General features: G+C 58.9%; 2 protein-coding genes across 9 annotated transcripts; both read right to left on the bottom strand.

Annotated features, from left to right (window-relative positions):
• Positions 1-8,172: 8,172 nt before the first annotated feature.
• Positions 8,173-15,408, bottom strand: ZNF446 (zinc finger protein 446). 6 transcript variants are annotated; one of them, XM_058530648.1, is made up of 7 exons: positions 13,727-13,792; positions 12,383-12,763; positions 12,105-12,306; positions 11,589-11,683; positions 9,961-10,045; positions 9,744-9,833; positions 8,173-9,602 (listed from the first exon to the last, which is right to left on the bottom strand). In XM_058530648.1, exons 2-7 carry the CDS (start codon positions 12,722-12,724, stop codon positions 9,085-9,087), a joined length of 1,332 nt encoding a protein of 443 aa, XP_058386631.1. In that variant the 5' UTR covers positions 12,725-12,763; positions 13,727-13,792; the 3' UTR covers positions 8,173-9,084. The 6 variants fall into 6 exon arrangements, with proteins under 6 accessions (XP_058386631.1, XP_058386629.1, XP_058386630.1 ...); XM_058530646.1 differs by lacking the exon at positions 13,727-13,792 and adding an exon at positions 14,083-15,408 and having other exon boundaries at positions 8,173-9,836; XM_058530647.1 differs by having other exon boundaries at positions 8,173-9,836; positions 13,727-13,790.
• A 1,146-nt stretch (positions 15,409-16,554) lies between these two features.
• Positions 16,555-22,560, bottom strand: ZNF324 (zinc finger protein 324). Of its 3 annotated transcripts, none has more exons than XM_058530653.1 (4): positions 22,054-22,560; positions 20,627-20,753; positions 20,159-20,275; positions 16,555-19,506 (listed from the first exon to the last, which is right to left on the bottom strand). In XM_058530653.1, exons 2-4 carry the CDS (start codon positions 20,745-20,747, stop codon positions 18,059-18,061), a joined length of 1,686 nt encoding a protein of 561 aa, XP_058386636.1. In that variant the 5' UTR covers positions 20,748-20,753; positions 22,054-22,560; the 3' UTR covers positions 16,555-18,058. The 3 variants fall into 3 exon arrangements, with proteins under 3 accessions (XP_058386636.1, XP_058386635.1, XP_058386634.1); XM_058530652.1 differs by having other exon boundaries at positions 22,079-22,560; XM_058530651.1 differs by having other exon boundaries at positions 22,182-22,560.
• Between the last annotated feature and the right edge of the window lie 305 nt (positions 22,561-22,865).

Here is a 22,865-nt window from a genome sequence, read left to right as displayed (position 1 = left end):
TGCCGAGCCCTCGGGGGAGTGTAGTCTGTGCCGTCTCGGGGCTGGAAGTGGTTCCTGGTGCACAGTGGAGATGTAAAAGGAATGAGCGGGCGCCAAACCTCTGGGAAGTGCAGTCCATTCTGTGTCAGAGCTCGTTGTGCAGTCATCGTAGGAGCTGTAGACTAGGGGAAAGGGGAACAGCGGACGTGAAGCCTCAAGGAAGCGTAGTCTTTGCTGTCTCTAGGGCAGAATATGCTACCTGGGCATTATGGGTGTTGTAAGCAGGGGCGCGCGGGTGCCAGCACCGAGAAGGTCCGTCCGCGCGGGCTCAGGGTCCGGAAGTGCCTCTGCGGCATTGTGGGAGCTGCAGGCAAGGCCAGCGACGCGGACGCCTCTGGGAAGTGTAGTCCGCGCGGGCTCAGGGTCTGGAGGTGCCGCTTTGGGCATAGGGGGAGCTGTGGGCGAGGCAGCGTGCACAGGAGCGGTCCGCGCTTGGCTGTGCCTCCGAGGTCAGGTGAGTTCGGGGCGCGCTGCTGCGGGGAGACGGTGCCCCACGGCGTCCCTGGGCATTTTAGTGCGGGTCCCGCTGTGAGAATCTTTCCGTCGGCGCTGGCGGCAGCCTGAGCACAGCATACTTGGCGCCACAGGCTATCCCTGTGATTATCTTTCACAAAGTGGTCATACTTGTTGTCACTTACTGTTTCTCTGACTTGTGAGGCCGAGGGAGCCCCGTGTGTCCCCCGTGAAACCGCAGCCCCTTCACATCACCTGTAGGGGACAAAGGACTATTCCTCTACCCTCCAGGTCCTTCTGGCTGGTCTAAGAATTAAATTGACGTGAGACAGAATAACAGGAGAAAATCAAACGAAGTTTAATAACATGTGTGCATGGGAGAAACTGAGTAACTCGACAAGAGGGGAAAAGCCATCACCTGAAACACCATCTTCAGCTGAAGAGGAAGGAGCATGTTGGGGTAGTGGTTTGGGACTTCAGAGGGGAGGAAGGCAATTCACATGCAGATGGAAAAGCAAATGTTTGATAAGTGTTTGCTGGGTCATCTATAGACAATGGGACCTGAAAAAGATATATATATATATTTTTTTTTTTTGTGAGGAATATCAGCCCTGAGCTAACATCCGTGCTAATCCTCCTCTTTTTGCCAAGGAAGACCGGCTCTGAGCCAACATCCATTGCCAATCCTCTTTTCTTTTCCCCAAAGCCCCAGCAGATAGCCGTATGTCATAGTTGCACACCCTTCCAGTTGCTGTATGTGGGACACGGCCTCAGCATGGCTGGAGAAGCAATGCGTCAGTTCATGCCCGGATCCGAACCCGGTCCGCCAGTAGCGGAGCGCGCACACTTAACCGCACACTGAACCGCTAAGCCACAGGCCCTGTGATCTTTTGATAAAATGAGCCTTGCTAAAAGTCTTCCTGCCTGCCACACCTAGAATTATCTATGGTGATGGCTAGTCCTGGGGACAGGTCTTCTATCTTAAACTCTTTTAGGCAGTTAGGGTGAAGGTCAAAGTTTCTTTCCATCTTTAGTTCTTAAAAATAATCAAGCCAGGGGCCAGCCTGATGGTGTAGTGGTTAAGTTCCTGCACTCTGCTTCTGTGGCCCAGGGTTTGCAGGTTCAGATCCCGGGTGTGGACCTATGCACTGCTTATCAAGCCATGCTGTGGCAAGTGTCCCACATATAAAGTGGAGGAAGATGGGCACGGATGTTAGCCCAGGGCCAGTTTTCCTCAGCAAAAAGAGGAGGATTGGCAGCAGATGTTCGCTCAGGGCTTATCTTCCTCACACAAAAAAAATCCAGCCAAAGAGACACATTTTGGGGTGGCAAATTCTGATCCCCCACACACCAGTGCACACAACTGGACTGGGATCCTGGCCCACTGCAGTCCAGTCCTTGTCCCCTGCACACAGTAGGTCTTCAGGTTGTTTCACATGCCTGTTCCTTCTAGGAGAGGCCCTGGTCAGGAAGGGAGCTGGAGCTGTGTGAACATAGCAGCAGAGGCCCAGGCTGGCCAGCCCTGCCCCCTGGTGCACACAGTAGGTCCAATATCATTTGACAGCTGCCACATAGCAGCAGAGGCTGGGCTGGCCCCCCTCAAGGCCCATCCTCTTGCCCTGCACATAGTAGGTCTTTGTTACCTTAAGGCCCTTGTACTCTCTAGGATCAGAGACCAGCCTGGAAGGGAGCTGCATGGATGAAGCAGCAGAGGCTGGTGCTGGCTTCCCTCAGTGTGACCAGGTGCTCCTGCCGTGTATTGTAACCATTCCTCCAGACCTGCTGGAGCCTGCTCTCCAGGTTTCCGTGGGCTCCTGTGCCAAGCCACCAGCCTAAGCCGATAGACCACTGCTCTTGCATGTACCGTGCTGTGAGTGGGTATCAGGTTGTGGCCATTCTTCTGATGAGGAACACTGCATTCCTGTGTGCCCAGTTCAAGGGGCTCTGACCAGAGAGGCTATGTCACCGCATTTCCTACCAACAGACAAAGCTAGCATCTGGGATGTGAGTGGAAGAAATTCACTCAATCAACAGGATACCACATACCGGGGATGCATGGGAGAGGGCTGCAGGGCCTCGATCCCAGGTCTTTGGAGCCCAGAGCTTGCAGTGTGGCATGAGAGGTGGCCATTTACATGCGGTGTGGCCTGGGGCAAGTCCCCAGAACCATCTGCCTAATGTGCATGGTTTCCTTCATTTTAAAATGGGGCTGATCATTGTGCGTGCCCACCTTGAAAGGTGTTTGTGGGAATTAAACCAGAAGAGTACAGGGAAGTTCCCCCAGAGGGGAACCTGTTGTCCCTGATATTGGCATCTTGGTTCTGGACGTCAATGAGGGCCTCTTTCTTCATCTGCAGAGTGAGCATGTCCACCCCACCTTGAAGTGTCATTGGAAGCAATCATTGTCGACAACAGCAGGAACAAAACTGCCCAAGAACCCTCGTGGGCTCCCTTGGGGCCAGGCCAAGGCTGGTACTTCTTCCTTGATGGTCTGTCTCCTCATCACATCTCACAGAGTGGGCTGTAGTGGTGTTCTCACCTTATGGTCAAGGACACTCTAGCTGAGAGAGGAGCTTTGACCATGAGTTATTTAGCCAACCCTGTCGCTGCAGGTGTCACATCAGGGGGCGTGGATGTTATAAAAATATCTCACTGTGGATCCACAAGTGTACAGGTTCACCAGCCCTTTATACAAATCTCTGCCTCCCCAAGCACCAGCCAGCTTGGGGGCACTCACATATTTTGCTATTACATTTGCAAGGATTAAAACATAATTGTTTACTTTTCTTATTCCTCCCTAGACTAGAAACTCGAATTATTCAATACATCACACACATATTTTATTCTTATTTCATTCAATTGATCTTTCTGTTTCTTGTCCCACAATGGTCTAATTGGCATAGCTTAGTAATAAATTTTAATATCTGATAAAGAATTCCTTCTCCTTACTCTTATTTCAAAACATTCTTAGCTAGTTGTCTTAGTCCGATTGGGCTGCTATAACAGAATACCATTGACTCAGTGGCTTATAAACAACAGAAATTTATTCTCATGGTTCTGGAGACTGAAGTCCAAGATCAAGGTGCTGGCAGATTTGGTGTCTGGTGAGGATCCGCTTCCTGGTTCATAAATGGCCGTCTTCTCACTGGGTCTTTATGTGGTAGAGGGGGCAAGGGAACTCGCTCTGGTCTCTCTCTCTCTTTTTTTTTTTTGTGAGGAAGATCGGCCCTGAGCTAACATCTGCCAATCCTCCTCTCTTTTGCTGAGGAAGACTGGCCCTGGGCTAACATCCATGCCCATCTTCCTCCACTGTATAGGGGGAGCCACCACAGCATAGCTCGACAAGCGGTGCGTCGGTGCCCGCCTGGGATCCAAACCTGTGAACCCCCGGCCACTGAAGCAGAGCACGCGCATTTAACCCCCGGCCACTGAAGCAGAGCATGCGCCACCGGGCTGGCCCCTGGTCAATGTCTACTAGTATTTTTGCATTTCATTTCCATGATGACTCATGATGATGAGCTTTTCATGTGCATATCGTCATCTGGATTTCCTCTTTTGTGAAAGGCTTGCCCCATTTTCTCGTGGTGCCTGCCTTTTCTCATGGATTGGTAGAAATGATTATTTACTCTGGATGCTAGCTGGCCATATTTTCTCCCTCTGTGGCTTGCCTTTCACTCTGTTTATGTTTGATAAACAGATACTCCTAACTCTGAGGCACTACAATTTATCAAGCTTTCCCTTTATGCTTCGTGTTAGTCTGATCAGGAAAACTCTTCCTCCTTGAGATCATAAAGGTAGCCTGTGTTGCCATGAAAGGCCCTCATTGTTTTGCCTTTCACACCTAGCTCCTCATGTGGATATCACTTTTATGGAAAAGCCCCTCCTTCCTCAAGCTCTGCAGTGCTTTCTCTGGTGTAGGTCGTGTGCGCTTGTGTGCGAGTCCGCAACTGGGCTCTCTCTTCTGTCTGTTGCGTTGGTTTCTTCATCTCTCCCAGTTCTGATGACTGCCTCTCACTGACAGGCCTGGAAGGAGACTCTGCACCTGGTGGATCATCTCCTCACGAACCTTTCCCAGCCTCCCAACCAAGTGGTGGGTGAGCAGCTGGCTCTGCAGGTCAGAGGGCTTTGTGGGCTTCTAGATCCCAAGGATGGAAGACAGAAGTGCCATGTTGACCTGGCTGCTGCCTCTGAGCCTGCTGGCCTCCTCAGGCACCGTCCTGGGCTCCGGGCTCGCAGCAGCACCATCTTCCTCTGGGCCTTCACAGGCGCTGGTCCCTCCACCTGGTGCCCTTAACACCATCCCTGGTAACCTTGGATAAGAGTGTTTTGTATCCTGAGGCCTTGGGCTGTAAGGGCCGTAATTTTAGCCCTTACGCTACACCCACAGATGCTTCCAGAGTTGCACAGGTCAAATGCTGGCTCTCCCAATCACCGGGCCACCTCTGGGGGCTGAGGGTGGTGGAGTGTGTCTGGGCCCCAAGTAGGCTTAACCCAGGGGCAGTGGCCAAAGAAGGTAAAGGGGCCTGAAGGAAGACCCAGGTGGGGAGGAGGAAAGACTCCTGAGGTTATCACGAGGATGACATGAGATGAGGGGGACCCGAGCAGCTGGAATGGGGAAGAAAGACACCTGCCCCAGGCCTTTGCCCAGTTTCAGCCCAGAGACAGCCCAAGGAATGGAAGGAGTGAGTGGGTGCCACAGTAGCAGTGGGCTGGCCCAGTTTCAATGGAAAGAGGTAGATTCTGGAACCCTGGAGGTTGACAGGCTGCAGAGCTGGCTGGGGTGAATGAAATGGGCAAACTGATCAAGGAAAGCGATGGAAGACATCGATGGATCTGATACATGAAAATTCAAACCACTAATAACCAGATGCACAAGGAAGTGACAAGTAGGGTGGCACACGCCCTTGTCTTCCTGGAAGAGGAGGCAACGTGAGCAAATGTGGGAAGGAGGGCTCAGCATGACCGCAGCCACAGCAACAACACTGTAATCGTGTTCAGCCTACGGAACTGGAGAGGACAGTAGGAAACGAGAATCCAGGGTGTCTGACCATTGGGGAACTTCTGGAGGGAAGGCCGACTGGCCCCATGTCTCCGGAAGACGCTCTGACGTATCCATCGAGAATTTTAAAATCCCATGCGCCATCAGCTGACCTTGGGACTGGGAGATTACTCTGGATTATCCAGGTGGGCCCAGTGTCGTCACAAGGGTCCTTAGAAATGGGAGCGGGAAGCAGAAGAGTGCTGGGGGATGCAGTGTAACAGAGTCAACTGGCCACTGCTGGCTTTGAAGATGGAGGAAGGGGCCATGAGCCCAGGAACACAGGCAGACTCTAGAACTGGAAAAGGCAAGGAATGGATTCTCCCCCAGCGTTTACAGAAGGAACGCAGCCCTGCCACCACCTAGATTTTAGCTTATTGAGACTGTGTCTGACTTGTGACCTCCAGAACTATGCAATAATTTGTGTTGTTTTAAGGCAAAAACAAAAAAAGAAAAATCCCATGCTCCCTTAACTCACCAATCCCACTTTCGGAGATTTATTCTAAAGAAATAGCCAGAGTTCCATCTGAAGTGTATGCTCAGGAGCGTTCACACAGCACTGGGTGCCAGGGGGGAAAACAAGGGACTATGTGGGCGTGGCAGAAATGACAGTACTGGCCAGAAAATGGAACTTTTCACCCAGACGTTAAAAAACTTGTGGCGTTTTTGGGGCCGGCCCGGTGGCGCAAGCGGTTAAGTGCGCGCGCTCCGCTGCGGCGGCCCGGGGTTCGCTGGTTCGGATCCCGGGCGCGCACCGACGCACTGCTTGGCAAGCCATGCTGTGGCGGCGTCCCATATAAAGTGGAGGAAGATGGGCACAGATGTTAGCCCAGGGCCGTCTTCCTCAGCAAAAAAAGAGGAGGATTGGCAGATGTTAGCACAGGGCTGATCTCCTCACAAAAAAAAGAAAAAAAAAAAAAAAAAAAACTTGTGGCGTTTTTAATAACAGGGAAATGAGGGAGTGAGAAGAGCATGCTTCACAACAACACAGTCTCTCCAGAATCTCTTTTTTTTTTTTGTGTGAGGAAGATCAGCCCTGAGCTAACATCCATGCTAATCCTCTTTTTGCTGAGGAAGACTGGCCCTGAGCTAACATCTATTGCCAGTCCTCCTCCTTTTTCTCCCCCAAGCCCCAGTAGAGAGGTGTATGTCATAGTTGCACATCCTTCTAGTTGCTGTACATGGGACGCTGCCTCAGCATGGCCGGACAAGCGGTGCATCGGTGCGCGCCCAGAATCTGAACCCGGGCTGCCAGTAGCGGAGCGCGCACACTTAACCGCTAAGCCACGGGGCCGGCCCTCCAGGAGCTTTCTAAAACAAACGCCCTGTGTGTGAACACCTGGAACAAGCACAGCCATGAGACAGTGGAATTAGGGGCCATTTCCATGATCTTTGCTCTCTTGTATATTTCAACTTCTAAGTCAACATAAACTACTTTTTTTTTTTGTGAGGAGATCAGCTCTGTGCTAACATCCGCCAATCTTCCTCTTTTTTTTTTTTTTTTTTTGCTGAGGAAGACGGCCCTGGGCTAACATCTGTGCCCATCTTCCTCCACTTTATATGGGACGCCGCCACAGCATGGCTCGCCAAGCAGTGCGTCGGTGCGCGCCCGGGATCCGAACCAGCGAACCCCGGGCCGCCGCAGCAGAGCGCGCGCACTTAACCGCTTGCGCCACCGGGCCGGCCCCATAAACTACTTTTAATTATAAAAAAAGTTATTAAAAAACTGCCCGCCCACTCTCCCTCAGTGGAGTGCTCCCCTCTGTCCCCTCACCTTCCTTGTGGGGTTGCGCCCTCCCAGAGCCTTCACCCTCTGCTTTCCTTTCTGGGGCCAGGGCCTGGCTTGAGCCCAGGGGCACTGCTCCGTCCTCTTCCTCCATGTCCCAAGCACTGATCTCGCCTCCTGCTTGCCCACCAGATCACGCCCCCCCAGCTCCATCTCTAGCCTGGCAGTGCTTCTCCAGGAAATAGGTCAGTAGGTCCTCAGAAGACCAGGGATGAAGGAGACAGGACCCCCCATGGAGATTTCCCCCTCCCATCTTTAGGCTGCAGCAAGGTCTTGGCCCCCAGCCCAGGTGATCCCCCCCAGGTAGCTCCTCCCCTACAATGGCCACAGCCACCCTCAACACCCACCTGCCCCTCCTGCATGGGCCCAAGGCTGCAGAGGGCTCCTTCCTTGGGTGCACCTGTTTCCTGAAACCATCCCCCATGAAAACGCCCCTTGTTTTCAGAGTAGGAAGGAGATGGGGAAGGGTGTTGAGTAACAGCCCCAGACATCCATGGCCTCATCCCTAGAGCCCATAATATATGTTACCTCATGTGCAAAAGGAATTGTGCTGAGGAAATCAAGTGTGCAGGCAGGGATGGACAAGATGTGATGAAGGGTCCTGAAACAGGGAGATCATCCCAGATTACGAGGTGAGCCCTAAATGTAACCCCAAGTGACCTTGTAAGGAGGAGGCAAAAGAGTCAGAGACAGAGAGATGGCAGCATAAGAAAGACCTGATCACCCACCGTTGGCTTTGAAGAGGAGGAAGGGGCCACAAATCAAGGAATGTGGCCGTCTCTAGAAGCTAGAAACGGCAATAAAACGGATTCTTCTCTAGAGCCTCCAAAAGACACCAGCCCTGTGAGACCCATTTCAGAGTTGTAAGAGAATAAATGTGTTGTTTCAAGCCACCAAGTTTGTTAGCGCAACGACAGGAAATTAATACAGGGCACTGGCCAAAGTCCCAAATGACCACCCAGGAATCCAGACCTCTGTGGGCAGCAGGCAGCTGCTCCTTTGCCCTCTTGCTTTGTCACCGACTGACCGGCTGTGCGGGCTGTGGAGATGCAGCCCTCACCGCAGGCGCGCCTGGCCTAGGTGACATCTGTTGTGGCCCCTTTTCTTGGAGACCACCCTTGTCTATCCACATTTGGAAAGGAAGTTCCCCTCGTGGCCACTCAAGCTAGGACTCGAGAGCTCAAAGGATAAGGCCAGGGAACAAGGTAGGCTGGGGTCCAGGACCGCTGGTCTCATGGGTTTGGCTCCTCTGTGGTCCCAGCTGCTGATGTGATCAGCAGATACCAGACATCAGGATCCTTATGCAGAAACTTTCTTATTATAAAAGTGGTATTTGTTTAAAGTCTGAAATGCACGTAGAGGATCATTAGTCTTCCATCTGCCTGCAAACAGAAGCAGGCTCTGCAGCACTTGCAGCACCTTCCACACAGAGACCTTGGCCCAGTGGCTTCAGGAGGGGAGGGAAGGGCAGTCTGAGCATCCGCCAGGGGCCATGGAGGCAGGTCCCAGAGGCAGGGAGAGTCCTCAGCCTGCACCGTGTCACAGGTGGGGAGCTCAGGGCCTGGAAGTCACGAGGCGGCCACCGCTCAGCAGTGGACTGAACCCGGGCCTCACTCTAGAACAGATAAGGGGAGGGGGCGGCTTCTTTTCCTTGCATCCAGGTGGCTTTTGTGGGGAGACTGAGCCGGGGGGGGGGGGGGACCCCGAGAACTCTGAATCACTGCAATCTCCCAGACCCAGGCCGAGCAGCAGGCCCCCAAGGCGGGGCTCACGGGGCCTCGGGCCGGTGGCTCTTCCTGTGGATGACCAGCTGGGACTTCCAGTCGAAGCCGCGGCCGCAGTCGCCGCAGAAGTGGCGCCACTGGCCGGCGTGGCTCTTGCGGTGGATGACCAGCTGAGACTTCCAGCTGAAGCTGCGCCCGCACTCCTCGCACGCGTAGCTCCGGGGGCCGGGGTGCGCGCGCCGGGGGTGGGGGTGGGGGTGGCGGGGCGCGCCGGGCTCCCGGGGGCCCTGCGGCGGCTTCTCGGCGGCCCCTCCGGCCGGGACCGCACCCCGCGCGCCCTGCCCGCCCGCATGCGTGCGGTGGTGGATGACGAACACCGACTTCCAGTCGAAGCCGCGGCCGCACTGCTCGCACGTGTATGGCTTCCGCCGCGGGCCGCCTGGCTCCGGCCGCGCTCCGGGGGCCGCGGGTGCAGGGCACGCGGGGGGCGACCCCCGCCCGGCAGGCGCCGGGGCCTCTGGGCGGCCCGCCGGACCCTCGCGGGGGCTCTCGCTCGCGTCTCCTGGGGAAGGAGAGGCGGGGCAGGTGGCCCGGCGCCCCCGACACCGGCCAGCCCGTCCCCAGGCGTGAGGGGCAGCACGAGCCCCCACCTCTGCCCCCCGCCGCGAGGACGCGCGGTCCGGCCCCACCGAGCAGCACTCACCCGGGTGGAGGCGTCTCTGGCCCTCGGTCCCCGCGCTCAGCGCCCCGGGCTCAGACTCGGCCGGCGCCTCCCGCCGCGGGGGCGGCAACCCTGCTGGGGGGGGGGGCGGTCAGCGCCAGCGCGGCCGGGGCGGGGGTGGGGGGCCTGGCCGGAGGCTGGGGTGCCCTTGGGAAGGCGGGAGAACCCTGGCAAGCGCGGGGGCGCGGCCAGTCCTCACCCAGGGAGACCACCGTGCCGTACTTCTCCAGCATCGCATCCCAGTACAGCTCCTTCTGTGACGGGTCCAGCAGCCCCCACTCCTCCTGCGGGGACGACCCCATCACCGGCGTGCTCCTCCACCCAGCCCCCGCCAGGCCCCGCGGTCACATCCTTGGTGGGGGGGGGGGCAGGCAGGTTACCTAAGGCTACAGACGAAGCTGAGAGGGGAATGTGTGCGTGTTGGGGAAGCAAGGCCGGAGAGGGAGCTGCCCTTCAGCTTACCTGGAGGATGAGCTCACTGTTCCCTCAGCTGCCCCACCCCACGTTCTGACCGGACAGACTGAAGCTGAGGACCCCCGGATGGGTTCTAGGGGAGGCCGAGGCAGGGACAGATGTGCTGGCCCCACCCCCATGCCTTGAGCCAGGGGACGCGAGGAGACCTCAGCCACCTCTCAAGCCTTTGGTTACAAGGGTACCAGATCCTCCTGGGGAGCTGCCCGGGGTGTCAGCACTCCTGGCTGTGGGGACCTAGCTGTGGGGAGGTGGCGGGAGGGGGAGCACTCCAATCAGGAGGTATGGCCACCCCCCTCAGGACACAGATGAGGCGCTTCTGGGGTCGGGCAGTGGGTTGGCGCCTCCTGTTGCCGGAGGGTGAGCTAGGCCCAAGCTGCGTGGTGCAGGACCCTTCCGGTTTCACCAGGGGATGCGCTCGCTGCCCATGGGGTCTGCCCTCCTCGCCCCCCAAAATCCCATCATCTGGGGCTTTGCTGGGTTGGGAAAAATAATCCTGACAGACATCCCACAGCGGGGCCAGGGGCAGGAAGGCGGCAGCCACTCGGAGCCACAGCCCGGGGCGGTGCTGCTGGAGGAATGGCGGCTCTGGAGGGTGTGTGGCCCACCCCACAACCCGCCTCCGGTTCCGTTTCCCACTGCGCCATCAGGCTGTGTAGGGGCCTGGGGGTGCCTCTCAGCCTCAAGGCACATCTCAACCAGCTCTTCCCTGGGGATGCTCCTGAGAGGTGTGGCTTAGGAGCAGAGCTGCTGGGGAGGACAGGACCCCTGCTGCCCACACTCAGGGATCAAGCACTCCAAGCAGCAGAGGCCTCCGCTGAGCTTCCACACCCAACCAACCGCAGCCAGCGCAGGTTGGCCTTTGACAAAGGCCCTGGGAGAGAGGAGGCTCAGGCATTCCCAAGAAGGAGCATCTCTATTCTGATCTCAGGGGTGCTGGGGGGGGCAGGACTGCTGAGTGGCACTCAGGCTTTCCTGAGGTTGGTCATCCTGTCCCCTCCCCACCTGCACACAACAGTTCAAATCCCCAGGTGCCAGCTCAGGACTGCTAGGAGCTGGACCCCCACCTCCGACTTCTCTGTAAGTGAGGAAACCAAGTCCCACCGGTTCTAGTCACTCTAAAGCAGATTTCCATGGTCTGAGGCCAAAATCCCTCCCAACTGGAGAGAAACCACTGGTTTATTCCTCTGTTCCCTAGGATCTGCAGGGGGCACCCTGATACCAACTCCACTTCTGGTCAGCAAAGAGCGCAGGAGCTGCTGGCCACGGAGCCTGGAAAATTGGCAGGACAGAGAATGGCCACCAAGGACACTCTCCTCCCCCTTAGGGCCTGCACCTCCCACCTGGGCTGCTCACCTGAGTCCTGGGTGGGTGGAAGGACGTAGAGGCCAGTTCCCAGTGTTCAAGGCGCCCCTCGTGGGACGGGGCTGGATTTGGGGGACTGGAGGGTGCTAGGAAGGGAGGCAGATGGGAGTCAAGGGCTGCCTACGTGAGCCAGGGCAGGTCAGGAGCTAGTGTTGGTGCTGCAACCTTGGCCCTCCTCTGCCAGTAGGCAGGAGGCCACTGTGTGCCAGTCACATGGCAGGAAAGCAGGCTGGCAGCCAGCCCTTTCCTCCCGCCCCACAGGGACCCAGCTCTGCAGTCTGCAGACCCTGCTGGATCCCCATCCCAGCTGGGGATCTCCACACTCCCTCCAGGAGCCCCCAGCCCCAGCACAACCTATCCTGGGACCCCCACCGTAGCTGGGGATCTCCACACTCCCTATAGGAGCCCCTAGCCCCAGCACAACCTCTCCTGGGATTCCCACCCCAGCTAGGGATCTCCACACTCCCTCCAGGAGCCCACCAGGCCCAGTGTGGCCCCCACTCTCACCCATCTCCTGCCTATCAGCATCAGGCTCCTCCTTCACACTGTAGCTGAGCTGGGCATGCCCCTCCATCTGGGTGTCCTGTGGTTCCTCACCAGAGGCTGCCCTGAGGGGCTCCACTGTCCCTGAAGGGTGGGGGCTCCCCAAAGACTCCTCTGTCTTCTGTGCTGCCGGGAGCACCGTTTGCTTCAGGACATGGGCTGTGATCTGAGAGGGAGAGGCAAGTCATGGGGGCTCTAGTCTCGCTCTGTCCCTCCAAGAAACCAACACCAGCCACACTCACCCAGTCCAGCATCTGCCCAGGGTCATGCTGCAGGTCCTCTACCAGGGCTGCAGCCTCCTCAGGGCTGCCTGGCCGCTGTCCCCGCACCCAGGCCTGGATCTCAGGGGGCAGGGCGCCCAGGAACTGCTCCAGCACCAGCAGCTCCAGCATCTGCTCCTTGGAGCGCACCTCTGGCTGCAACCACTGGCGGCACAGCTCCCGGAGCCGGGCCAGGGCCTCTCGGGGACCCGCCACCTCCTGGTAGCAGAACCCCCGGAAGCGCAGGCGTGCTGCCTCAAGTTCCTCCAGGGTGGCTGCGGGATCCACGGAGGGCAGGCATGGGCGGCCCAGTGGGGATGGCATTGTTGTGCTGGAAATCTTCTTGGAACCACCAAGAGGGACCTGCACAAAAGGAAGGGTCAGGGTGCTGACCAAGAGACCATGGCCAGGTAGGCAGACGTGCAGACAGGCCCAGCCCAGGGGGCTGGGGCCAGGACAGAGAGGACCCTGGCTCCGGGGTGGGTGAGGCCAGAAAAGCTTCCTGGAGGGAGGAGTCGCAGGAGCGGGCTGCTGGAGGAAACAGAGCAGAAGGAGCCTTGTGGACGAATGCTTGGAGGCAGGTTGCCCAGGGGAGCTTCCAGGAAACTGCATTTAGGTACAACAGGGGACTACTGGAAGACGAGGGTGGAGAGGTAGGCGAGGGAAGTCATCACAGGCAGCCAGGGTTAGGGTTAGGGTTAGGGTTAGGAGCCACGGAGAGTGCCCAGCCGAGAAGGGAGGCAAGCAGTCAGAAGGGCAGGAGGCCGAGGGACAGGGAGTCAAGGAGGCGGTGGGGCTGTGATCTCGGCTGTGCGGAGCGTGAGGGTGGGAAGGGCAGCAGTAGGAGGGGCGTGTCTGTGGCCGTGATCTCCGGGCCATGTTGACTCAAGTGGGGCACCCCCAGGGGCTGGCTAGAGGGACAGGCACGTCTGCGCCATGGGTGCACGCAGGGGCTGCTGTGGACCCCCAGACAACCTGCTCGCTGACCACAGCGAAACGTGCACGTGAAAAGCAAAACAACCCGGAGCCAGGAGTTGCGTAGATGCGTAAGTGGGCAACCACGTCCCGGGCCTGAAGAGGGTCCACAGTGAAACACGCCCACCGGGGGGCCTGTCAGACGGGCTAGACCAGACCCCTCGAGTCTGTCCAAAGGAAAGGGAGGGAGGAGGTCTTCCCGGAGGAGGGGAACTGGCGGCAGGCAGGGCCTGCGCAAAAGCTCGGCGGCGGGGCGCGCAGCGCACGTCGGGAGGCAGCGCTGGGAGCGGGGCCGGCCGGGTCCCGAGGGGGTGGAGAGGCCGCGCCCCGCCCCGCTCGGCCTACGCTCACCTCGACCGCAGCGCCGGCGCCCGGAGGCCACTTCCGGTAAATGGCACCGTGCCCCACCGCCCGCCTCCCGAGGGACGCAGCGGCCCGCCCCTCCGCGCGTTGCCCTGGCGACGCCGCCCCGGCCAATCAGGCTCCTGCCCAGAGGGCACCGTCTCTCCCTTTGGACTACGTTTCCCATGAGCCTCAGCAAGCGAGGACCGGCGCAGCCTCGGCCAGCGGATGCTCGTTTTGCGAGGCCTCTCACGACTGAGAGACGCCCCTTCCTCTTAGAGGAACCTGCAGAGTCGCAGAGTTTTGGGGGTTCCCTCCCCTCACTGGCGGCCGTTCTTTCTTTGTATCTGAGCCTTTCAACTCACCAACTGCCCAGATGGACGGTGCCTTAGAATCGTGCGCATGTGCACAACGGGCCCAGTTCCTATTGGCAGGCGAGGTGAGGGGCGGGGAGGAGTGTGACTCTTCGGCCAATCAGAACTCGCACTCCGCCCAGGCTCCTCCCCCAGCGCGCTTCCGGAGGCTGCTTTCTCGTAGCCCAGCCGTCCGCTTGGTAACCGTCAGAGCACATCCGCCCGCCTCAGCTATCTCCAAGGCAACGGCCGGAGCGTCGCCCTGTCCGCCAGGGAGGCCGGAAGTGGTGGCCTGGGTAGTGTAGTTCGAGACCCATCCAGGTGGTCCCAGGAGGAAGCGGTGTCTGGCCGGGAAGGCTGGCCTGATCCGTGGGCTTTCTCCGCCATCCCTGGAATTTCTCCAGAGAGGAGGGTGCTGGAGTCCTTCATTCTCCTCCGCTGAGCGCCCTGCGGACTTGCAGGGACAAGAGACTCGGCTGGGCACCCATTTACTGTCCCATTATTTATACCCTCAGAGCCTCAGACATGCCTTCAGATATCAGTACTGCAGAGTGAGCCATGGAGGTTTTGTTCTAGGCTTATGGGATGTGCTCAACCTTTAATTTACTTTGGGGACCAGAACAAGTAAGGGTGATCTTTATTTTTAGTTTATCTCCGGCGGTGTTATTGTTTTTAAAATCTGACTGTGGGACGAGGTCAGTTGTTCTTCCACACGTCAAGTGGCTGAACCATGACTTATTTACTCAATCCTAAATTGCATCTGCCTGTTTTGGTTTGTTCTGACGCCTAGGAGTCCCTGGCTGCCAGCTCCCGATGAAGAGCAGCAGTCTAAACGCTGATTGGAAGCTCTGAGCATGTGCGCGGCCGGGGCTTGTCATCATACTGGGCTGTTTTGTGGGGGCTTACGTCTTTTCTCTGGGACTGGGACAGTAATGACTCCGGCCACCCACCGTGTGAGCAGAGCTGGGGCTCTAACAGCTTCTCCAGTAGCTCTCCCCAGCCATCTTTGTTTGAAGTCTCCCCTCCCAGGGGGGTGCTGGTTTTCAAGCCTCCTGGAGTTCTGCAGTGTAAGCCTGGTGGGACCTCCCTCACCTTCCCGCAGTGCCAACTCAGTATTTGGCTTTCCCTAAATCATTCACAGCTCCCCATCCCCTCCTGGCTTCAGAATGCTGTTGCTGTTGACTCCTCTTTCATCATCTTCATTACCTGTGGGTTTGTGTTTTACTCCTCTCTGTGGTTTCTGAACCAAGTGAGATCATGTGTTCAGTCCACCATCTTGATCCAGAAAGCACAGGGGCACTTTTACAGTGACAGCCTGTTTGGGATTAAGAGCAGAGGGGCCAGCCTGGCAGAACAGGGCCCAACATGATCACAGAGGTTTGGGAGAGGGCAACTTGGGGGCCAAGACATGGGGGAAGGCAGGTGCTCATGGTTTGTGTTCCCATAGCAACAGGGGTGGGGGCTGCCGGCCAGTGCTGGGTATTGGAAGAGGTGGATTCAAGGAGGGTGGAGGAACTGAGGGATAGCAGGGTCTAACCACACAGGTGGGAGGCTCAATGAAGCAGGGAGGCGGGCAGCAGGGAGACAGGATAGGACATCAGCCCAGCTTAAGGGGTCAGGTGGGCTCAGGGTGGAAACTGGGCACCAGGAATTTCTGTTCAATGTGTAGAAAAGGTTGCATGTGACTCTGGGTACCCACTTGCTGTTCAACAGACGTCTTTGCTCCTGAATCCCATGGGCTTCCCAGAAGAGCCCTCTGGCAGTTGGGGGTGGGGGGCAGTCTGTCTGCATTTCACAGCTGTGCAGACTAAGGCTGATGAACCTTCTCAAAGCTCCCTCACAGATGCCAGCCTGGGGGAAGGTGAGATGGGGGCGAGGCCAGGGTGTGGACCAGAGCAGAGGAGAGACTAGGAGAGGTAGACAATGGCTCAGGAGCCCTGGCTCGGAGGACCTGCCCTTAAAGGGTCTTGGGGAGCCAGGTCCTGCATGACTCCGCTCCCCACCCGTTTCTCCCCTCCCTGCAGGAACTTGTGAGGTTCCAGGGGCGGATGATAGGTTTGGCCCTGCTGGCAGGGGGGGAGTGGGGACATCATGTCTGGGCTCATTGTGTATAGCAAATGGCTGCAAAGCCTTAGAGATGATGGGACTAGAGAACCCAACTGGGCTGGGGTCAACCTTTCAGGTCACCACACGTGGCACCCACCTCAGGTTCCACAGCCCGGATCCCAGGCTCATCTAGTAGAGCTGCTGCTCGGGGCAGCCCCACCGCATCAGCCCTGCCCAGGTCTCCTGGCTGTCCCCCACCCATCTCTGGCTGCCAAGGGGACACAAGTGTCCCAGACCCTCAGAGATGCACAGGCTGCATCCCTATCCTGTGGCCTCTCAACGGAACCCAGGTTGAAGCCATGTTCCCACAGCTCTGTGACGATGACACACCCTGATGGCATGTCTGCACTGTTTTAGAGTGAAACAGGTGTCAGCACACACTTTAAAAAGAAACCTTTATCAGGGAGCCTCTCTGGACTCCCTGTTGTTAAAAACTTTCTGAACCATGACCTGGAGGCGGAGGCTGAGGCCTTCCACAATGTTGTGCAAGAATTTACAATGTATGTCCATTCCAAGTTGTAACTTCTAGTCTTTTTTATCCCCACACTAAAACGACGATTAACTTCCTGGGAGTGAGGCCCCAGGTCAAGATGGACCCTGGTCTGCTGAAGGCCACAGGACGCAAACTAGGGCCCCACCCTTTCTGCCTCAGTGTCCCCACCGTGTGGGGATGTCACAATGGGGGATGGGGAGATCTCAGGAGGCACCACACACGGCCTTAGGTAACACCAAGTCCCACTGGGGAAAGTCCTCCTTCCAACTGAGGGAAGAGAATAGGTGGGCACACAGCCACTGGACCTGGCAGAAACAAGCAGCCCCACTTTGTCTCATCTGAATCTGTTATTACAGTCACCTCTTGTAAGGCCAGCAGGGACGTAAAAGCTCCTGTAACGCTGCCTGTGGTAACAAAAGGACACAGCCAGTGCTGAGGCTTGGATGAGAATCTGATGAACAAGCATGGCTGGGGAGCCATGGTTTTGGCTTTCCCCTCAGACTCCACCTCTTCCACTTCCTGTGGGTCTGCCATGTATGGGGAGCCAGGCCAGGCCTCACTCAGCCCTCAGAGCTGGCAGACTAGAGCGTGGGGGTGGGGTGGTGAGCTATTTGGATGCTGGGCCAGAGGCCTGGGTTCAAGTCCTGGTGCTGGTGTGAGCAACTCATGTCCCCTGTTTCTGCCTCAGTTTCCTCATCTGAGAAGCAGGGATACCAGCCACAGCAGCCATCTCACAGGGCTGTTAGCAGATACTGCGCGGCACTCAGAACAGGGGCTGGCGTTGACACGTGTTGGCCCTTATCAAGATCCCACCTGTGGAGGTGCTGCAAATACCCTCTGTAGAACTGAACCTATGTCTTGTTTCCCCAGAGAAGGAAGCCGAGGCTAGGAGCCCAGCAACTCGCCCAAGGCCAGCACCCGACCCCCACGTGACCTCTGGTCCACTGGGCTGGCTCCTAGGAAGCCTTAGATGATCTGAGGCGGAGGGGCAGGTATCCTGAGGGTCAGCCCTGGGCCAGTTTGCGTGTGGACGTCAGAAATTCCTCTGGACCGCCTCTACCTCATCCCCGCACTAGCCTTCCTCACCTTAGCGCCCGGTCACAACATGCCTGAAGTGGCACCACCGTGCTGACCTCCCTCTGGCTCTGACTGCCAAGTCTCTGCCCCACCAAAGTCCCAGCCTCCACGTGCGTCCCTCTGACCTTTCTGCAGTGTGACCTCTTAGGGATGGAGAAGTGAACTGTGGTTGAAGTGGCAAATCTTGTCACCACGTGCAGATGGAACCAAAGTGCACACACAGGGTTTCTCCAAGGTGTGACTGTGCAGCGGAAACGGCCTTTATCCGTGGAAGAGACTCATGACAGGCCAGGGAAGGTCGGAGCTGCGCCCTCAGGCCTCAGCCGGCTTCGGAGCTGCGGCTGGGCCCGAGGCGGGAGCGGGCCCGGCTTCTCTCCGCAGCGTGCCTTCTGACGATGCCCCCGAAGGAGGTCTGGCCTGGGGGCGCAGGCCCGCCCTGGGCCTCCGCACGGGCTTCTCGCCGGTGTGGATCCTCTGATGGTGGAAGAGAGCCGGGCGCTCCCGGAAGGCGCGGCCGCACTGCGCGCACACGAACGGCTTCTCGCCCGTGTGGATGCGCCGGTGGCTGAGCAGCACGGCGCCCTTGGCGAAGGCCTTGCCGCAGTCCCCGCAGCGGAAGGGCCGCTCGCCCGTGTGCAGCAGCTGGTGCTGCGTGAGGTTGGAGCTGTGGCTGAAGGCACGCCCGCAATGCGCGCAGGCGAAGGGCTTCTCACCCGTGTGCACACGCTGGTGCTTGAAAAGCGATGAGCCCTGGCTGAAGGCGGCGCCGCAGAGCGCGCAGGCGTAGGGCTTCTCGCCCGTGTGCGTGCGCTCGTGCTGGATCAGGTGCGAGTTGCGGCAGAAGCGGCGGCCGCACTGCGCGCACGCGTAGGGCCGCCCGCCCGCGTGGATCTTGCGGTGCTGGCTGAGGTTGGAGCCGTGGCTGAAAGCCTTGCCGCACTCGCCGCAGCGGAAGGACTTCTCGGCCGTGTGGATGCGCTGGTGGCGCACCAGCGAGGAGCTGTGCCGGAAGGCCTTGCCGCAGGCCGGGCACGCATATGGCGTCTCGCCGCTGTGGATGCGCTGGTGCTGTGTCAGGTGCGACGTCTGGCTGAAGGCCTTGCCGCACTGCGCGCACTCGTAGGGCCGCTCCCCGGTGTGGGTGCGCAGGTGCTTGAGCAGGTCGGAGCTCTTCACGAACACCTTGCTGCACGCCCTGCACTCGAAGGGCTTCTCCCCAGGGAGGAGGCCGGGGCTGGCGTGGAGGGCCTCGCCCAGCGCGTCCCAGGTCGGGGGCTCCTGGCCGGCGGGGAGTCTCTGAGGTTCACGCCAAGCCGCACCCATGCTTTGTTCCCCCACAGCGTGACCCGCCTCGAGGTGTGGGACGCCCGGGAAGGTTCTCCCAGGGGCCTCCCGCACGTGTGGCTTCTGCTGCTCAGACGCCCTCAGCTGCTTGCCTGGCTCGGGGCGGTCTGTGCGGGCCTTCTCACCGGGGGGGCCGCCCTCGGGGGCCCTCATCGGGGAGGTGAGCCGCAGGCTGACGCCTGTCTTGTCGCTACCCGGGCGTAGCAGGAGCCTTTCCCAATAGATCACCGACACCCCCGTGGGTTTTCTCTCCCGAAATGGTGAGGCGCCCTGCCGACCCTCCAGGCTTTTCCCACGTTCAAAGGCACCAGTGGTGGGGAGGATCCTAGTAGGTGCTGGAGGATGGTTATCCCATAAGACCCCTGGTAATGCTGCTTCTCCAGAAACATCTCTGATCTCTGCCAGACTGTGGGAACCTGAAGGCACAGAAACAGTGGATGCCTAGGTCATCCTGGACAGGAGGGGATGACCAGGGCAGGCCGAGTGAGTGGGTAAGGGGGACCCTAAGGACTGGGTGTGGAAGCTGGGGAGAAAAGCAGGAGCCAGACACCTTTGCTGTATGTAGCTCACTTCTGTCTGGGGTGACTCCCCAGCCTGGTTTTGCTCCTTACACTGATGGCTACCAGATGCTATAGATTTTACTCATGAACTCTGTTGACCGACTGCTCTCCCCTAGCATAGTCAACCCCAGGAAGGCAGGACCAGGACCATCCTGGTCAAGGCTGTGCCCCCAGTGCCAGGAACGGTCCTGACTACCACAAGTGCTCAAAAAACAATGATACATGAACAAATGAATGAAGGAACGGCCCCACAAATGGACGAGGTGGTGAGGTGAGCCAGGGAGGGTGTGAGGCCACAGCCTGGCTAAGGGTGGGATTCTGTGCAGGTCTCACCACAGCCTGGGGGTGCCCTTGGAGTTCCCCCTCCAGAAGAGGCTGATGGTGGAAGGAGAACAGAAGGGAGTCGGGTGGGAGGCAAGAGAGGAGAGTGTCCAGGAGGGCAGGGAAGGGGGACAGAAGCTTGGCCAGAGGTTGGCCCCAAGCTCACCCACCCTGAGCCCCCACTCACCAAGGCTGGGCCTCCTCTGGGCGTTCCTGACCGGGGTCACATCTGTCCCACTGAGAACCCAGGGCTCTTCGCCACGCTCGAGCTGGATGACCACACGGGGTCGAGAGGCAGAGAGTCCTGTGAGAAAAGACAAGTGGAGTCAGCCCCAGCTCAGGATGACCCACTGCCCAACAGATGACAGGAATCAGGGCTTCATGAGATATAGATGACCTCATCTGTGCAACCAAGAAGGCCTGAAGGTCGTACCACAGGGTAGGGCCCACAGGAACAGCTCAATGGCCCCTGTGAGGAGAATCATGTTGGCAGGGCCAGAGGAAGGGAACTGAGCCTGGGCACAGAGGCGCCACAGCTGGACAGGGACACTCAGCCAGCGGGTGTGGGGTTGTTCATGGCCGGGAGGAGAAGAGTTAGTGCTCGCAGCCCAGCCTGGCAACAATGGAGCCTCCCATGGAGGACCCAGGGCCTTACCCAGCGAGGCTACGAGTGCGAAGTTCTCCAGCATCACATGGCGGTACAAGGCCCTCTGGGCTGCATCCAGAAGCTCCCACTCCTCCTGGGAGAAGTACACGGCCACGTCCTCAAAGGCCATCAGTCCCTACAACAGGGGGCAGGGGAAGACGGACACCATTTGAGTTATGGCTGTGTGACAGGGCACAGCTCCCTGTCCCAATGGCGACCTCCTCTGACATCCCTGATGCTCACCCTCCTCCCCCGGAGCTCTGCAGATGGAACTTCCCTCACCTGTCTGGGCCACAGATGCCTCTTGGGCCTCCCCACTGGCCACTCCACACAAGGCAACCAGAGCAAGCCTGGCTGCCACCCCAGGGGTAGCCTTTGCACAAGCTGACCCTCTCCAGACATACCTTTACTGCTCTTACAATAAGCAGTTGTACAAGTCCCAGCTGTGGACCCCCAGGGCATGCCCATCCCTGTAGGGATGCCCTCCCCTGTTGGACTTGCCTGACATCTCAAGGCTGCTCCTGCAGCCTGAAAGACTGGCTGATCCCCTCCAGTGACCACAGAGATGGCTGCCAGGATCTGGTGGGCACTCAGGAAGCCAGTTCCCTCCTCCCTCCATAGCCATGCCCCCTCTATTTCCTTCTCTCAGCCACCTGCCAGACTTGCCCGGAGAGCCCCAGGGACTGCCAGCCACCCTTCATCTCCCTGGAGCCCTAACTGACCATCCCTGGCTGAGTCCATGAGATCTCCTCCTCCTAAGTTTGATTCCAGGCCCCGCCTCAGCTCAGGCTACCAGGACTCTGTCCTGGGTCATCTACAATTTCAGGTCCAGCTGATGCCTCCACTCTGAGACATTGCCGACTCTTCCCGATTTTCCCCTGAAACCTGCTTTCCCTTCAAATTCCTGCTTGTCTACAGCAGCTCCATTCTTCTAGGTGCTCAGGCCGCAAAACTTGGGACAGTCCTTCACTCAGGACACTCGCTCACACCCCGCACCTGATGCATCAGCAGATCCATCCAGAATCCAACCGCTTTTCCCATCTGCACTGCCCCAAACCCGCCCAGGTGCCCTCACCGCACCGGACTGTGGCAGTAGCCTCCTCCTGCACACCGCCACCGCCCTCTGCGTCTGTTCTCCACTCAACAAACGGTGGGATACTTAAAAAATCCTAACTATAGCATGTCCGTTCTCCATTCGACACCTCCCAGGGCTCCCGGCGCCCTCGGGACAAAGTCTTAACTCCTCGGCCTGCATTTCAGGCACATCCGTCTTCTCCCCCGAGGCCCTCGTCGAGCAGATCAGTTCCGGAAGCACCTAGGATGAGCCCTCCCTCCCCGCTTCTGCACGTGCGGGACCCTGCCCTTGTAACTTCCTTCCACACCGCGCCCCCTCGGGCGCCAGAAGTGGGGATCCCACACGTGCACTCCCCATCGACCTGGACACTGGGGCCTCGGACGAACCGAGAAGGAAGACAAGACGTCCGAGTGGAGTCCCTCCCTCGGTCGGGGCTCGCGTCCGTGGAGGAGGGATCCGGCGGGTGGGCGTCCGGGGCCCCTTACTCACTTGCCCTGGGTCTGTCAGCGCCGCCGCCGCCATCGGAACCTGGTATTGGAGCGGGGCAGAAAGGGGCGGGCGCCCCGGGCGCCCGGCTCGGCCTCAGTCTGCCCGTCCGTCAAGGGCGCAGACGCCCCGGGGCGGCCCAGAGGGCGGGGAGCACGTGGCTCGGGCGCCGCCCGACCGCCCCCCGGGGCCACCCACGCCGCACCCGGAGAAACCGAGGCTCGACAGGCGTTACGGAGCGCACACCCGCGCGGCGGGCCCTCTGCCCGCCCCCTCCCGCTGCCCTCCCCTCGGGTCTTCAGAACTTGCTGGAGAACCGGCCCCGAGCCGGCGCCCCCCAGCCCCCAACGCCGCTGTGGCCCAACGCCCGGCAGCAAAGTGACAGTCCCGAACGCCGGAAGTCCGGCCCCCTCAAGCCCTCATTGGCCCAATGCGCGCTGCGGACGCACGCGCAGAACCTTCTGGGAAGCGTAGTTCCCGCCTGATTTCCGGCGCGGTAGGCGGTGCCCTTCCCGATCGCCACGGCAACGGCCAAGCGTCACCGCGCGGGGCGCTGGGAAACGGAGTCCTGCGGCCATGCCCGCGCGAGTGGTGGGGTTTCCCTGATGGGCGTCCTGCGCTCGGGGTCCTGAGGTCCTGGCGTCACCCACGCGGCCCCGAGGCTAAACGCTGGAAGTGCAAAAACGG

This window comes from Diceros bicornis, chromosome 34 (assembly GCF_020826845.1).
Source record: "Diceros bicornis minor isolate mBicDic1 chromosome 34, mDicBic1.mat.cur, whole genome shotgun sequence".
NCBI lineage: Eukaryota > Metazoa > Chordata > Mammalia > Perissodactyla > Rhinocerotidae > Diceros > Diceros bicornis.
Note: the sequence above shows the minus strand (reverse complement) of the source record. Positions and strands in the feature narration are given on the sequence as shown.

Excerpts from the sequence above, each read along its gene's own strand:
- ZNF324 (XM_058530651.1), bottom strand. The coding sequence starts at position 22,214 with ATGGCGGCGGCGGCGCTGACAGACCCAGGGCAA. Across the intron at positions 20,276-20,626 it reads CGCACTCGTAGCCTCGCTGG|GACTCTCTGCCTCTCGACCC; the intron begins GTAAGGCCCTGG and ends CTTTTCTCACAG. Across the intron at positions 19,507-20,158 it reads CCAGAGGAGGCCCAGCCTTG|GTTCCCACAGTCTGGCAGAG; the intron begins GTGAGTGGGGGC and ends CTGTGCCTTCAG.
- ZNF446 (XM_058530642.1), bottom strand. The coding sequence starts at position 13,012 with ATGCAGTTTCCTGGAAGCTCCCCTGGGCAACCTGCCTCCAAGCATTCG. Across the intron at positions 12,307-12,382 it reads CTGGGCAGATGCTGGACTGG|ATCACAGCCCATGTCCTGAA; the intron begins GTGAGTGTGGCT and ends TCTCCCTCTCAG. Across the intron at positions 10,046-11,588 it reads TCCACCCACCCAGGACTCAG|GAGGAGTGGGGGCTGCTGGA; the intron begins GTGAGCAGCCCA and ends TCGTCCCCGCAG.